Below are 15,275 nucleotides of genomic sequence, written 5' to 3'. Positions count from 1 at the left end.
GGTGAAGGGAGGTGAGTTGAGGCGAGGTGAGGCGAGCTGAGGTGAGGTAAGGCGAGGTGAGGTGGTGAGCTGAGGCGAGGCGAGCTGAGGTGAGGTGAGTTGAAGTGAGGTGAGGGGAGTTGAGGTGAGGTGAGCTGAGGTGAAGTGAGGTGAGTTGAGGTGAGGTGAGCTGAGGTGAGGTGAGGTGAGTTGAAGTGAGGTGAGGGGAGTTGAGGTGAGGTGAGCTGAGGTGAAGTGAGGTGAGTTGAAGTGAGGTGAGGGGAGTTGAGGTGAGGTGAGGTGAGCTGAGGTGAAGTGAGGTGAGGTGAGCTGAGGTGAGGTGAGGTGAGGTGAGTTGAGGTGAGGTGAGGGGAGTTGAGGTGAGGTGAGGAGAGTTGAGGTGAGGTGAACTGAGGTGAGTTGAAGTGAGGTGAGGGGAGTTGAGGTGAGGTGAGGTGAAGTGAGTTGAAGTGAGGTGTGGAGCCAGCAGCCTCTGTGTCAGCCTCCAAGGGTCTCTACCTCCTGGTGTTGGTGCTGTCGGCAACCTTCTCCTCTAGAGTGTGATGGACTCTCTGGCTTCTAAGTTACAGAATTGGCAGAAGTGATGCACATCACTCCCAACATCAGGTATGAAGGGACCATAGCTCTCTTTCAGGGTGCTGTCCCTCAGGTGTCCCTGCATCACTTGCTCTGAGAGTGGCATCTGCCAGGTCGTGAGGCCACCTGCAGACAGCACATGTGGAATGGAGGATAAGGGGAGGCGGCTGCGCACCTGAAAGTGTGAGCCTGAAAGGGTGTCCCTCCTGCGCAGCTGCTGAGCTGGACGGAACCTGAGGCAGACCTAAGCCACTGTCACTGCTGAACAACCCCGGTTCCTATCCACACAGATTGTTCTTCAAACGGCCAACTGTTGGGGTCACTTGCTGCACAGCAACTGAGAACTGATACATTGTACACAGCAAACATGCAAAAGGAAACACTGCGTATTCTCACACCTCAGAGTGGCTTACAGGAAGTCTGGTTACAGGTGCTGTCGCTGCTCCAGGGCATGAAGCTCCTTATCCAATCAGTGCTGGTATGAGTGGAAACTGGTGCAACCACCAGGGGAGCCACTGTCCTAACAAAGCTACTCCCGGAGATACCCTGATGGGTGCCAGGAGACAAGGGGGGCCTGGTTCAGTGCAATTTGAGGAGCAACATCGGCAATGGCTTGTGCATCTATCAGGAGGGCTGGGCTGTGAAACTGTGGCCAGCAGTGACATGGCACACAGCAGGGACTAACCTAGAGGGGTGAGCGTCCATGGGGACGGATCTCAACACACATCAGAGATCAGACGAGAAGCAAAACATTATTTATTGTGTGTCACCGTCACCATGTATTATAACTATATACATGTATAAATATATACATGTCAGAAACACTAAGTTCTATAAAGTTACGTAGCAAAAATGCAGAAACATGGACCAGGAGTCCACACATCACTTTCAGGGCAGGTTCCTCCTGGGGAAGGGGGAAGAGCCTGGGATGTTGGCAGAGCTGCATCTGCCAGGTGTCCATCATCAAAATGTTTAAGGTGAGGTGTGAATCACATCCAGGCTCCATGATGGGCACACAGCCTGAGTTTCCCTCAATGTGGTTGCAGTATTTATTTTCAAAAGGTAAAAAAACAAAAACAAAAACCAATGCTTTGTAACATACATTTAAAAAGTCACTTTCAGATAAAATGATCCAAAAGATGTCAATGAACACCTTGGTCCTAATAAAATGGAAGTGGCCCTCAGGAACCTCCAGGCCCTAGAGCTGGAAATACTATTGCAGTGGTTTCAGAAATGAAAGCTGTTAGAATAAGATCCTCTTCTTTTGGGTAAATTGATGAATATATTCTCATAATGTCCACCTTAAACCTGGAGGCCCTGGGTACAATGCAGCCTCTCACCAGCTCCCATCCCCACATCAGCTGGGGAGACCATGTAACCACACCCAGTTCCCCAACCCCACAAACCCAGCTCCTGGTCCCCAGTCCTGGCTCCAACTCCAAGCACTATGGCCTCGAGGCTGGCAGCTGGGCAGCTGCGCCCGTGTCTGATGGCCAGCTCGGACGGGCATGCTCCCCATGCCTCATTCTGCAGCCCAGGCACAGGGGTCCTAGGAAGAGGACTCGAAGGGGGTTGTGTGCAGGATGTTCATTGAGTGCCCTTGGGGAGGCAGCTGTGAAAGAACAGACTCAGCACAGGAAGCTGTGAAGGGGGTGGGCAGCACCTTGGACAGCCCCCCCCCGGGGTCCGGCCCCAGGAGTAGCTAGTCCCCCATAGAGCTGACCCCAGTAACTGATCTTTATCCATCCGTCACCCCAGTAACTAGTGACAGGACGTGGGAACCCAAGGACAGTGGAGTGGTCTGGGGGTGGCAGCATGTTGCCGGGCTTAGATCATGGTTGGAAATTTGCAGACTCCCAGTCTGGGGTGATTGTGTGCCTGGCTATGGGACAGTGGCTGAGCTTGGGCCTTTTGGCCTCTTCCTTCTCTGAGGTCATTGCCAGCCCACGTCACTGAAGTTGCAGTTATTTTTTGGGAGAAAACAGTGCAAGGACTTAAAATTACTAGACATTTAAAATGAAGACATTGCTGTGGGACCTGCTTGTGCAGGTAAAGGGTGACTGGGCCGCCTGCTGACATCCTGGGTCCCAGAGGCCACCCCTACAAGTTCAGGATCCCCATCTCAGCCTAGGGTGTAGGCAGACCAGCCCTGCAGGGTCCCAGGTCCACGAGAGCCAGCGAGGACAAGAGCACACGGCAGAAACCAGAGGTGAGAGGGCAATGAACGCTGTCTTTATTGACACCACAAGAGTAACAAGTTGTACGAGGTACAAAATACTGGACTCCAGGTGCAGTGGAAGTGGGGTCGGCCATCAGAGGACACCGTCAGCCAGTGCAGATCCACCCAACAAAACAAAATGAGAAAACCAAGAACAAACCTCCAACCCCACCAAGCAAAAGAAAGACCCACTGGAAGTTCCAGACAATCGGACAACTGATTAAATTACAGAAGAAACAAGCGGCGGCTGCTAGTGGGAACCCACCCCAAGCAGGAACAGGCATCAGGTAGGACGCGATGTCATCACAGCTTGGATTTTATATTACCTGTCATAAGCTCTTAGGTGAAGAGGATCAACCCCCATTACGTATATGTTCTGTATGTCATTCTCATAAGGTGGACACTAGGGCCTCCACCATGGAGCACACGCCCCCCAAACGAACAAAAACTGTCACTTTCTTCTCTTTTCATAGGTGGCTTTTAATCACGTCAGAGACAAAGCGAGCTGAGCTGGGAAGAAGCCTGGCTTTGTTACAGGAAGAAATGGGTTCCTTTTGATGCAGAGCAGGCTCTGAGACCACAGAGCTCGCACAGTTCACGACGGCTTAGTGTGAAGTGAAATCTTAGCCATATATCACCTAAAAGGAATAAAAAGTCAATGCGGCTGTGCGGGAAGGGGCTCCTTGGGGCCCACTGGGTCTCCATCCGAATATCCGGTCCTCAGGGCCACGTGGGCCACCTCGCCTCGCCCGCCGGTGCAAAAGAATAAAGGGAAAAAAAAGAAAACAAAGCAAAACAAAATTCCTCCAAATCAAATGAAGAGACAGGCAGTTCACTTGAATTCTGCTTAGTTCCCCTAAAACACTGTTTTCACATAAATACAATAAACTCTATTGTATGTCACAAGTGTTAGATAAACTTTTTCTTAATATGACAAATGTTTAAGTAGTCCTTTTTATTTTTCTTACAAGAAAAAGTACAATTTCTTAAGAATAAGTTCAATAAGATGCAAACGTTCCCCCCCTCTCCTTCAAGGGTTTGTGTTACAGAAAAATCTCCATCTTTTGAATCAGCAAATATCACGAGAGGGGACCGCAAAGGCATTTTCTCCTCCCCCAAGCTGCCGAGTTCGGCGTGCAAATCTGTGTACAATAGAAAGACATGCCGGCCGTACAGTCATGCAACCTCCGGGTGTAGGAAACGTAAAAAAATAGAGTCATATATATTTATATGTATATTTATATATGTATCAATGCCCGTAAAACACGTGGGCCCAAAAGTCTACAAAAAGAATGGAATGAGCACGCGGCTGTGACCAGGAAAGAAGGAATGTTCTGATGGAAAATACAAAACAACCAAGTCCAAGGATGGTGTTCCAACCCAGACTCGCTGCGTGTCAGACCGCTACAAAACGGTTCTTCCTCTGGAAACAGACTTTTAAAAGAAAGAAAAGAAAAACTGAAACATGTTGACAAAGTGGCCCTTTGGAAGGCGGGCGCGGTCCCAAACGGCCGCCTGCTGGTGGGGCTGGGCCGCGACGTGGCGGGAAAGCCGGAAGGGCGGGCAGACACCGCGAGCCCTGCGGCGTCAACAGGGTTCCCCGTAAAGGGAGATAAAGTGCTCACTTGCCGACCCCCGGCCTGTGCCCCAAGGCCTTTGCAAAAGGGAAGAAAAAGGCTACGGTCCAAGGACCAAAGAGGGAGGTGTGAGGGGGCCCTCCCTGACATGGATCCTGCCCAGTGTGGGCAGGCCCTCTGCCATCTGCCCTGGACGGGTGGCCGTAGAGAGGGGCCAAGTGTCTTCACAGAAAAGAAAGGCTACACGGCAACGCTTCCCGCACGTCTGTGAAGCTGGAGTGAGCTACAAAGGCCTGTCTGCAAGGTGTCCTATGAGAGTAGAAGTCAATCCCCCAGTGAGAAGGTGGCCACTAGGAGGCCCATCTTGCCCATCATTTGTAGAAATGGCAGATGAGGCGTTCCTTCCCGAGAGCCATGGCCAACAAAAGCAGGCAGGTGGCAGGGGTCCCTACCACATGCGGCACCATGCCAGGGACAGGTGGCACTACTCCCACACAAGCTCCTCCTGCCATGGGGGCCTCAGAACTGAGTGGCCAGGAGGGAGAAGAAAATCAAACACCCTGCCCTACCCTCAAACCACTGTCCTGGACCTGAACAGCAGCATTCCGATGACCAAGCTGATCCAAGGATTTGGATTCATCTGGTCACTGCCCAACCATGCCAGTGGCTCTCTCAGAAGCTACCCTGTAAATGTCACTAACTCAGAAACTTGGCTCGGGGTTCCCTCCTGTGGGCATGCCGTGCCTGAACTTCCTCCCACAAGTCTGAACTCAGTACACCCTTTGGAATGAAATAGGTGGCTTCAAGTGCTGAAAAATAAGTTACCAGTAAAAAGTGATGTTCAGTTTCTGTCAAAGAGAAAAAGAGCAAAGGCTGGCTGTCCTGTTTGGGAACCTGGTGTCCCTGCAGGCTCGCCAGGCAGCAAGGGCCCTGGCTGTGTGGCTGCAGCGGAAAAACCCGGAACGGTGCCGGGCCATGCATTGCTGACATGCTTAAAAAGGTCTTTGGAAAACTGAAGCTAAAATTCTAGTCTGACGACGTGGTCAGAGAAATTTAAACACGAGCTTCCTGAATGCTGACGGCCTGTGGTGTCTGGCAAGCCACCCAGCTTGGTGTCACGAGTGATCCTCTCCACTCCCCAACAGTGCTGGCAGGGTGGGAAGCAGCCCCCGTGACTGGGTTCAGCCCCTCTGACGGCGCAGGAGAGACACGCCCCTGCGAGACCCCAGAGCCGCTGCTCACATGATGGATGCTCTTTCTGAAAATAAACTCTGATGGCGACAGTCTGTACACACAGAAAACTGCTCACTGTACAAATAAACAAAAATGAACACAATAAAAACACCTCTGAAAGTTAAAAAATATACAAGCAAGAATTTAGAAAGGAAAAAGTTTTAGACATTATTACCATTCAGAAAAGCACTAAATGGTGAGAAAAAATGTGAAATTCAGAAAACAATGCTTATCCAGGATCTTTTTGTGAAAAATTCATAAAAAAATCAATAGCAAATTTATATTCTTTGCTATAAAAACTCATTACATATGTGCATGGAGGCGTGGAGCAGGAGGGGGTTGTTAGAAAATAATTAAAATGAAAGTACAAACTCGCGGTAGTTGCCAGTGGCGAATGTGTTGGCGATCTGAAATCGACCCAATCTGGACTTCAGAAACACGTGAGTTTCCACCTAGATCCCCTTCCATAAGCACCTTGATAGCTAGTTCACAAGTCACCCATTCGCCAGGGACCTTGACAATCTGCATTTATTTTATATATATATACTTTTTCTATAAATGCATTATAAATATTTTATCAAGATTTCGTAAGAATCAAGTTTCTTAGCTTGGAATACATTGGAATATATATTATACATATATATTTATTTATACCTAAAATTTAAGCAATACTTCATGCTACTTGCTTTTAATAAAAGCATTCCGATCGTAACACTGAGTGTGCCTAGGACATGCTTCACAACCAGACGGAAATGCTCAACTGGTATATGATGTGTGAGAAAAGAACACTTTGGATTTGATTAAAATTTCTTGGACTTCAAAACCCCCAACAGTATTTGCCACTTTTTGGGAACTACCTCCATTTTTCTTACAGAGCAATAAAGCAAAATGAGGGCAGCAGGTTTGCAGCCCCCGGCCGCGGCCTGCGCTTGCTCGCGGAGCCCCGGCCAGCACGGTAGCCTCCAGCCTGTGGGCACCACCAGCCCCACCACCCATCGGCCATGGTCCCACCCATTCCTGCTGTTTATTTTTTTCTTAAGGCATTGTTCCTCAGACTTCAGAAAACCCAGCCACAAAAATCCATCAGAGCAATAAAAAAAAGGCACAAACTCGCATCTTCCAATGGCTTTGAGAAAACAAAGCCGGCTCCTGCAGGCTCACATTTCTGTTTTTGTCCAGTTTTTTCCTCAAATGCTTGTCCACTCGGTCCCCCACCCGGCTGCAAACCCCCCACCGCACACCGCTCTGGTTCAGAGCCGTAGAAAACGTCCTCTTTAAAAAAGTAAGCTACAAGATGAGTGGTTTACACGGAGACTGTGGAATTGTGGGTAATCAAACTTTAAGCACCAGTTTTTAATCAAGTTTGTTTTGTATTGTGAGATCTTTGATTTTCTTTTCCTTGTGTCAACTAAATCTGGCAACTCTGCCACGAGCTGCCACAGGCTTTCTCCCTCCATGGCTTCCCTTGTGGGAGCCGAGAGTGAGCCTGGCACCCTGCGTGTTGGTGTGTCTGCGCATCCTGGCGTCTGTCCCGGGTTCCGTGTAAGGCTGCCCTGCCCGGTGAGACCCGGGCTCTGGGCCCCGGTGCGCCTGCCGATTCAGATAGAACGCCTGGCAGGATGCAGAGAGACGGGAACTTTTCTTGGCGGAGCTTCAAGACGGACGGACAAACGAGAGGGTCGCAGCTGTGGGTGAGGCTACAGAGGTGGCTCCTCTTCCATGGGCTCCTCGTCAGGCCTGTGGCAGTGCCGGGGGTGGGGGGACGGGGACAGGTGCACAGCAGGAAAGAGCAAGGGGGGACGGATGGGGGGTTAGTGGTGGCAACGCTGCCTGTTGTCTGTCCTCCTTCCTCCGGCAGGACCGCAGTCACCCTGTGGGCCCTGCCTGCCTCCAACTTCCGGCTCCCGGCCAGAGGTTCAGGGATACCCACTCCCTTCCCGTGTTTCAAAGGGTCCTTCACTCTGGAAAGATGTGGCCGCGCTGGCCGGGCTCTTGAGCTGTATGGGGACACCTGCCCCCTCCCGCCGGTGCCCTCTGAGGGTTTCCCACACAGCAGCAAAGATGCCAACTGCTCCCAGCACGCGCCAGTCACACAGCGCCAGCAGGCCAGGGCGGCGCACGGGGCTCACCTCCTCTCGGCGGCCTTCACTCCCACGGACAGGGAGGCCATGGCGGTGACAGTCTCAGCTTCTTCGTTCTCACACTTCTGGGCCTCGATCAGGGAGTAGGCCGCGGGGGAAGGCAGGCGCTGCAGGGAGCGCCAGTACTGGCCTGGGCGAGGGAAGCGCTCGGTTACAGGCTCCGTGGGACTGGGCCCTGCAGGTTCTTTGTGGCTGGCTCCCTGACTCCGGGAGCGGGTGAGCATGGGAACACTGTCACCCAGTGCTGAGGGGGTCCCATTCGGACCCTTCAGGATGACGGGGGTGTCTTTACAGGGCCTCAGAGTGAGGGGACCATGCACAGAGCTCCAAGGCTAGGAACCCAAGAGGGACCCCTGGTTTCTACCCACCTAGATGGACAGTCTCCATGATTTTGCCCACCATGAAGACCCAGGACAAACCAAGCTTTGTGACGAGGACAGGGCACTGCCAACCCACCCGAGGCAGGTGTGCTGGCAGGTGCCTGGCTGGGTGCCAGCTCCCTCGGTTCCCCAAGACCTGCCGTTCTAGGGGGCGGGGCCCGCACCCTCCCCCGAGTCTGAGGGTGGGGTGCGGTTCTCTGGCCAGCGGGAGAGACCAGACCTGGGGACATGGTTCACACCTCAGTCCCACCCCTCTTAGCTGGGGACCTGGAACATGTGACTTCACAGACCCCTGATGCCAAGCTTTTCCGACTTGTGGGATGGAGCTGGCAATACGTGTTCTAGAGTCTGCAGGGAGCTCGCAGGGGATCAGCGACAGGCCCCGTCGGCTGTCAATTCTTGTTGAAAGCGAGGCCTGTCACACAGGCCCTGGGAGCAGCTCGCAGCGACAGAGAGAAGAGCCCAGGGCTGGGGACATGGAGCGGGGTAGGGGGGGCAGGGGCACTCGGCCCAGGTGACTCACTGTGGATCTCAACGACCTTCTCCATGGAGCGTACGGCATTGGCGTTGGGTCTCTGCTGCAGCACCTCTTCTGGGAGGGGCTCAAGCTGCAAAAGATGTGTGACTGCTGAGGCTGCGGAAGCCGCCCGCACAATCCCTGTGCACGTTCCAGGGGGCTGGGCACGGTCAGTGCCTGTTTCTTGAGCGCACTTGCTAACAGGGGAAAATAACCTTACAAAGGCAGCTGTGGCTTTGGGCTTTACTACAGAAACTTTTACAAAAGTAGGTTTATTTCCCTTAGGAGACTCTCAGGTACCCACGTGCATCCCCATGTGAGCAGGACAGCAGACGGCGTCCAGGAGGAGCCTGTGTAGATCATGGTGGAAGATGAGGGGGGCAACGCTTACTTTCTGGAAATACTGCTTTCCTGTCCCTGGTGCTGTGAGTGAGAACGCTGGCCCGCCCCGGCCCCAGTGTCCCTCTAACCACGGGGGAAAGGAACGCAGAAAGAGAGCGCAGAGTAGAGGGGGCCGCTGCTCCAGGTGACCCCGAGAGCTGGCCACAGGTACTGGGCACATGCGAAGTCAGCAGGAGGGCCAAGGGGCAAACGAGACCAGCTGCAACACACAGTGAAAACGCAACAACTGACAGGCGTACAAACCCTGGGGTGACCTGCCAGGGAGGTCAGATGTGCTGTGGGGACCAGGGGGTGGGGGGATGTGGGGCAGGCCTGGGCCAAAATGCCGGAGCTGCAGACAAGCCAGGGAGGGCAGGCACGCACCGTCTGTGCGCCTGCAGGGCCGAATGGGAGCAGTTTGGTTCTTAGCCTTGGCTCTGGGCAGAAGCTTGGAACGGTTACCCGAGACTCTGCCTGGTCCTGAAGACAGTGGCTGCAGCGCTGTGTCTGCCGTGGCTGGGCTCTGTGACACAGCGTGGCAACTGCCCATCCTCTCCTGGGCACACGTCCCCAAGCCCGGCTGCCAGTTAGCTGCCAGCTCGGCTCCAAACAGGGATGCCCATCATCAAGCCCAGCAGCAGCCAGCTGCACTGGAGCCCGGAGGAGCAACCCAGGTGTCTGACCCCGTCCTCCGGTGAGAGGCGCCTGGCTGCCCGGAAGCTTGGCGGGCAGGGAGAATGGAGGCGGAGGCTGGGGCGGCTCCTACTGCAGACTACAGAGCAGGTCAAAGACCGATATTGGGGCCTGGACACGTAACGCAGCACCCAATTATAACCCAGAGTCTGAAATAAATAGATGGGGAGAAGGGACGTACTTTTCCTCAAGAAGAACTTCAAGCATCTATTACACATGCCCTGTCCATGCGCGGAGCCCCGGAGTGCGTGCTGGGCTGCACTTCCCGCCAATGGGGGCCACCGGGGAGGAGCCGGACACCAACAGGCCCACCGTCAGCAGCTCTGGCGGATGAGCCACGGGGATGGTGCACCAGGCAGGCAGTGTGGAGACGGGCACTTGAGCTCTGGGGCCTTGCTCCCCAAACCTCACACCCCAGTGCAATCACGAGGGAGGAAAAGCAAACAGACACAAATGGAGGGGCAGCCTACGACACGGCGACTGGCCCTGCCCCAAACCGCTGCGGTCGTGAGGATGAGGCAAGACTGGGAAGCTGTCGCAGCCCGGAGGAGCCCAGGGAGATGCGAAGGCAGGGCCACGGTGGGGCCCGGCAGCAGACGGCCCGCTGGGGGAAGACCAGCGCATCGCGGGGTGTCCTGGGATGTAGTGACTAGTAACGTGCCAGGGCTGGCTCTGAGGCCATGTCCCATACTGAGGTAAGATGGTGACAGCAGAGGAAAAGGAAGGACACACAGGAACACAGGTACTAACTCTGCTACTTCTGACTAGATTGTGAGAATCCAGAAACGAACCCTTAGATCCTCAGAGACTCGCAGCTACTGACTCAACCTGGTTTAAACTGTAATGCAAGCGTGGAAGCAACAAGACAAGCCAACAACTGGACGCAGCCTGGAGGCAGAGATGGGGAGATCAGAGTGGCACAGGTGTCCGTGGCTGAGGGCTTCCAGGCTTGACCAGTGGCACTGACCCTCTGGTCAGGAAGGGCTCAAGACCCAAGGCGAGGAGTCTGGAGAAAACCCACACCCAGGCCCACGAGAGGGAACGTGCAGCTGGAGAACACAAGACCATCTTCAGAGGGGCAGTGTCCGCCACACGGCGCCCGCCTCACAGCCGAGGGACGAGTCAGGGTGTGGCAGCGTCTTCCGCTGCCGAGAAAGCAACTGTCACCCGGGACCATGAGCCCAGCAAACCTGCCCATTGACAACGAGGGTGAAAAGAGACTTTTAAATAAAACACCCCTCGGGGAAGACTGAACAGGAGCCCCTCCTGAGGGAACCTCCGGCTGTGCTGCGGGGATAAGGAAAACCATTGGATGATCTGAAAAATGGGGAGGGAGGACCAGAAAAAACTGCACGAAGGCGGGAAGGCCAGACCCACAGGGCTGCATGGGTACGGTGAGGCCCTGGCCAGTCCGCGCCATCACAGGAAAGAGGAGAGAGGGGGACAGGAGGCGTGTCATGAACAGGCCCCGGGACGGAGACCGAGGCTGCCTGCTGACAGGCCAGCACAGCGGGTACCAGCGACACTGGACTACCGGACGAGTCCTTTTTCCGTCCACCTGGCGCCCTGCCCTTCACTTAACGCACGAGCCCCCGGCGGCCATGGCGGCCAGGGCGGGGGCGGTGCCTGGCTGTGCGCACGTTTTTTCAGGACCATGACTGAGAGACTGTGGCGACCAGTACCTTCCTATTCAGGAGACAGGACAACTGGAATTGGGGCCCTCCATTGCATTGGGAGCCAGCAAGGAAAGAGAAAAAGGAGCCACAGAGAGGGGCCGGCAGCGGCGACTCCGACGGCCGCAGTGAATCGGCACGGAGCCCACGCACACCAGGCATGCAAGCCGCCGGTCCCGACCCAGTGTCTCTCCAAGTATACACGGCGGCCCTGGACCTAACAACCCCAGCGACGGCCCCCTCGTGCTGTGCACGGGGGACGCCCCATGGGAACGGGTCCCACGGCGAGGTGGCCGCCGCGCCCAGCAGCCCCGCGGAGAGGAGGCTGCCACAGCACCTTCGGGATCAGACACGACGGCGTCAACTGCGCACAAGGGGTCACTGTGTGATGACAGATATTTCAATTTCTGAAAAGGATACAGAGATTTAAAATGTGCAGTTACTTTAGAAAGCGTCAGGTAAACTTGACAAACCTAAAAAAAGATGTGGGTAAACGTTCCACTGGAGTGGGAGCCTCGAACACATGTTTCCCGGTGGCGCAGACAGGAGCCAGAGGGAGCCCCAGCGCAGGCGACACAGGAGCAAGCCTGGCTTTGGGACACGGGCGGAACCCGCGGGCCCGACAGGAGCCTACCTCTACGCCCACGCGGGGCGTCTGTGTGGACCGACCACACGCCCGCCGCCACCAAGTCCCCGCTGGATAAGTGTCCACTGGGCAGCCTTTTCTCTCCACAACGCAGCTGGTGAGAAATTGGTAACAAAGAGAACCACGAGCCCTTGGGGCTAGAAATTTACAAAACACCCGGATGGTAGGCCAAAGGATGGGTCGTAACAGAGATTAAGAAATGCTTAAAAGTAAAATACACCAAAAATGCTACGTGCCAGCAGCGTGTGAGATGCAGCCGACACTGCGGCGGGGCTTCAGGCGCCGAAGCCCACACTCCAGAGAGAAAGCCCAGAGCATGTGCTCAGCTTCGGCAGCAATTGCAGGGAAAGCCGGGCCTGCAGGGAGAAGGAGGGTCGACACACAGAAAACCAGCCAAAACACATTTCAGAGAAGAAACAAAGGTGCTGTAGCTGAAAGCTGGCTCCTTGCAATGACTCATTACCCGGGCAAGCGGGGCAGGGCCCAGGGAAGCTGAAGAGGAGGCACAAACCAACCTCCCAGGGCACAGGGGGACCAGGCTGTAGGCTCCGCAGGCAGCAAGAGACAGTGAGGACACTTAACTTTCACCAAAGATTCTGAAACTTGGCCAAAAGGATCGATTATTGGTAAAATGTATCTTTCTGAAATGAACGCCAGGAAGACTAGAAAACCTGAGCAGGTGACCTGTAACCACTGAAGGTACGGACTCATTTAAAATCTCCCCCTGGAGGAACCCACGGCCCAGCAAAGCTGCCCACGTGCACCCACCCAAAGGGCAGCCGGGCAGCCGCAGAGGGGACTCTGCTGCCCCCCGCCCACGCCCCCTCCTGAATGCGGTGCAATGGATACAGGGGGAGGTGGGGGCCGCCCGGGAGGCGCAGCCCGAGGGACCCGGACGTGCCAGACACTCAGCGCTGGGGCAATGAGGGGGCACCCCCCCCAGCTCCACAGGGCTGCCAGCGGCGCGGAGGGTCGTCCCCCACTGCTGCAGGGGACGCTCGACAGACACGGTGACGTCGCCCGGCCAAGGAGAGCGGAGGTGACGCTCACGGGAGTCGTCGCCTCCCTGCCGGTGTCTGACTCGGAGGCGCCGCTGTCGCAGTGACGACCGCCCCGGCGCCGCCCTGAGCCTGGGGCCACAGAAGGGACACGGGAGTGAGGCGCCCCTGTCCCTGCGACGGCGCTGCCCCCCGCTCCCCCGCCGCCGGAGACGGCAGCGCAGAGCGCGGCTGCCCTGGGGCCCCGGGGCCCCGCGGGGAGGCCGTCCCGCCGTGCGGCCAGGGGTGCCCCGGCCCTTAGGCCCCAGCTCCGACGTCCTGCTGGGGTTCTGCTTTACCACGTATCAGGAAAACACCATTTTAAAAAAGCAACTCATTCCACGAACGGTCAATTGCTCTGAAGCAGAGGGTGCATCGAAGCGCGCGTGCCCATACACAGGAGGAAGCCCCGGGGTTTTTCTAAAACTAAACTCTGCTTCTGTGGCCCCGCCACCCCCAGGAGGCTCCCTATGAGCAATCTCCCCAGTGGGACCCACGTGCCGGGGGTCGGTGGCCGTCTGGGGTCCTACGCCACCCACCTCCCAACACCCTCAGCCACAGCCAGGTCTCAGCACCGTGGCCACATCACCGCCTGTGCCCCCCACCGCCCGCGATCCCAGTGGGCACCCCACGGCTCCAGTCGTCCCCGAGCACCCATGCAGCACCTGAGGCTCGCCACGTCTCTGTCCCCGGCCTCCGGCCAAGGCGTCTGGTGTGGGGGTCGGGGTCGGGGTCAGGGCGTGAGGCGCGCCCCCGCTCACAGCCCTCTGCCGAGGGAGGCTGCGTGGAGCAGGGAGGACGGGAGGCCCTCGACTGCATCTACTCAGGCTTTTCCGGGGCCTGTGCTCCTGGGGTGGCGAACAGGGCAGCCAGAGGTGCTGCCTGCGACGACGCTCCCGCCCCGCGGGGGCCAGGACCGGCGCATGAGGGCTGAGGGAAGCGGGTGCCGGCAGCACTGCCGGCTGGAGCTGCGCAGAACTCCCGCTGGTTTCGCTGAACGCAGGAGAGCGCGAAGGCCATTGGCGGACCTGGGTTTCAGGGCGAGGCCGCGAGGCGGGAACACCGCTGGCTTGCGCTGACTCGGCTCCTGCCAGGACCCTCGACGGGCACCTCCGAGGGCCCAGCTGGGCCGCAGAGTGACCTCCGCCCGCCTGCCGCTCGCTGAGACTTAAGAAGAGGGGCCCCCGTATCGCAGTGCCGCTCCTGACTGACTGGGTTCACTGAACCTGCAGGTCAGACAGGGGCAGGGGCCGAGGACGCCCGGCCCTAAGAGGGCATCCTGCTCTTGACTGTGTGTGGCCCTTGGGCGGAGCAGATGGCTGGTGACCAAGGCGACTCTCCCCGGTTTACGAAAGGGGCCTGGGAGGGCCACCTGTCGCTGTCCCCCTGCATCGTGCTGAGAGGGCGACGACCTGGGCGGGGATGGGTCGGTCCCACCTTGTGGGCGTTGCCAGCAGGGGCCCCGGGGGCAGCCCTGCCCCGACCCAGATGCACATGCACGGGGCCCTGCATCCCCGGGGGCCGGTTCGCAGCCGCCGCTGGCACGAGGCGAGCCCGGCGGTGAGCGCGTACACGGGACTGAGCACACGGGACTGCACATGCGAACACAACCGCACACGACTGAGCGTGAGCACGGCGGTGAGCGTGAGAGCGAGGGGCGGGCTGGCTGCAAGCGGACGGCGAGGACACAACGCCTCTGTGTCTGTCTGTCTCTCACACGCTTTTCTTTTAAATCCTGACCCAAGGACTTTTTTCTGCGGCTTTTATAGAGAGAGGGAGGGAAGGGCACTTCCACGTGAGAGGCGAGCGCCGCCTGGCCGCTGTGCATCCTGGGCCCGGACCAGGGGTCACACCCGCGCCCTCCGGTTGCAGGATGACGCTGCGACCAGCCGCGCCGCCCGGCCAGGGCCATGCACGGCTTTGGCCGCCCTGAACCGCCACGGCACGCGTTCCACGGCGCACATCAACAGGGCAAAGTCGCCAAGCTCCTGGTGAAAACCTCTTCCCCCAGCGCCACGCCGCCACCCGGCCCTCCGCGAGCTCCTCGGCTAACCTCGCCGTTGGGTCGAGTGACACAGGGGCACTGAACCCTGAAATGCCACACGATGCCTCAGGAAACGGGCCCAAACACCGCCTCAGAGGCGACGTGTGACACGAGACGCGACGGCACCCACCGGCCCGGGGGCCCTGCCCGCTGGACCCC

The 15,275-nt window shown here is 56.9% G+C and overlaps 1 protein-coding gene across 1 annotated transcript in view; it reads right to left on the bottom strand.

The window, feature by feature from the left end:
- Window positions 1–6,527: 6,527 nt before the first annotated feature.
- HDAC4 (histone deacetylase 4) overlaps window positions 6,528–15,275 on the bottom strand; it is a 166,479-nt gene continuing 157,731 nt past the window's right edge. The window contains exons 24-26 of the mRNA XM_054570883.1: window positions 8,649–8,733; window positions 7,734–7,875; window positions 6,528–7,341 (exon numbers count right to left, since the gene is read on the bottom strand). Coding sequence (XP_054426858.1) covers window positions 7,302–7,341; window positions 7,734–7,875; window positions 8,649–8,733 — 267 coding nt within the window. The 3' untranslated portion in view covers window positions 6,528–7,301. The remainder of the gene's footprint in view (window positions 7,342–7,733; window positions 7,876–8,648; window positions 8,734–15,275) is intronic.

Source organism: Pteronotus mesoamericanus, unplaced genomic scaffold, assembly GCF_021234165.1.
Source record: "Pteronotus mesoamericanus isolate MK-2021 breed Mesoamerican mustached bat unplaced genomic scaffold, CSHL_Meso_final contig_1018, whole genome shotgun sequence".
In the NCBI taxonomy this organism is placed as follows: Eukaryota; Metazoa; Chordata; class Mammalia; order Chiroptera; family Mormoopidae; genus Pteronotus; species Pteronotus mesoamericanus.
The sequence above is the reverse complement of the archived record's forward strand: the minus strand, read 5'-3'. Positions and strand labels throughout refer to the sequence as shown.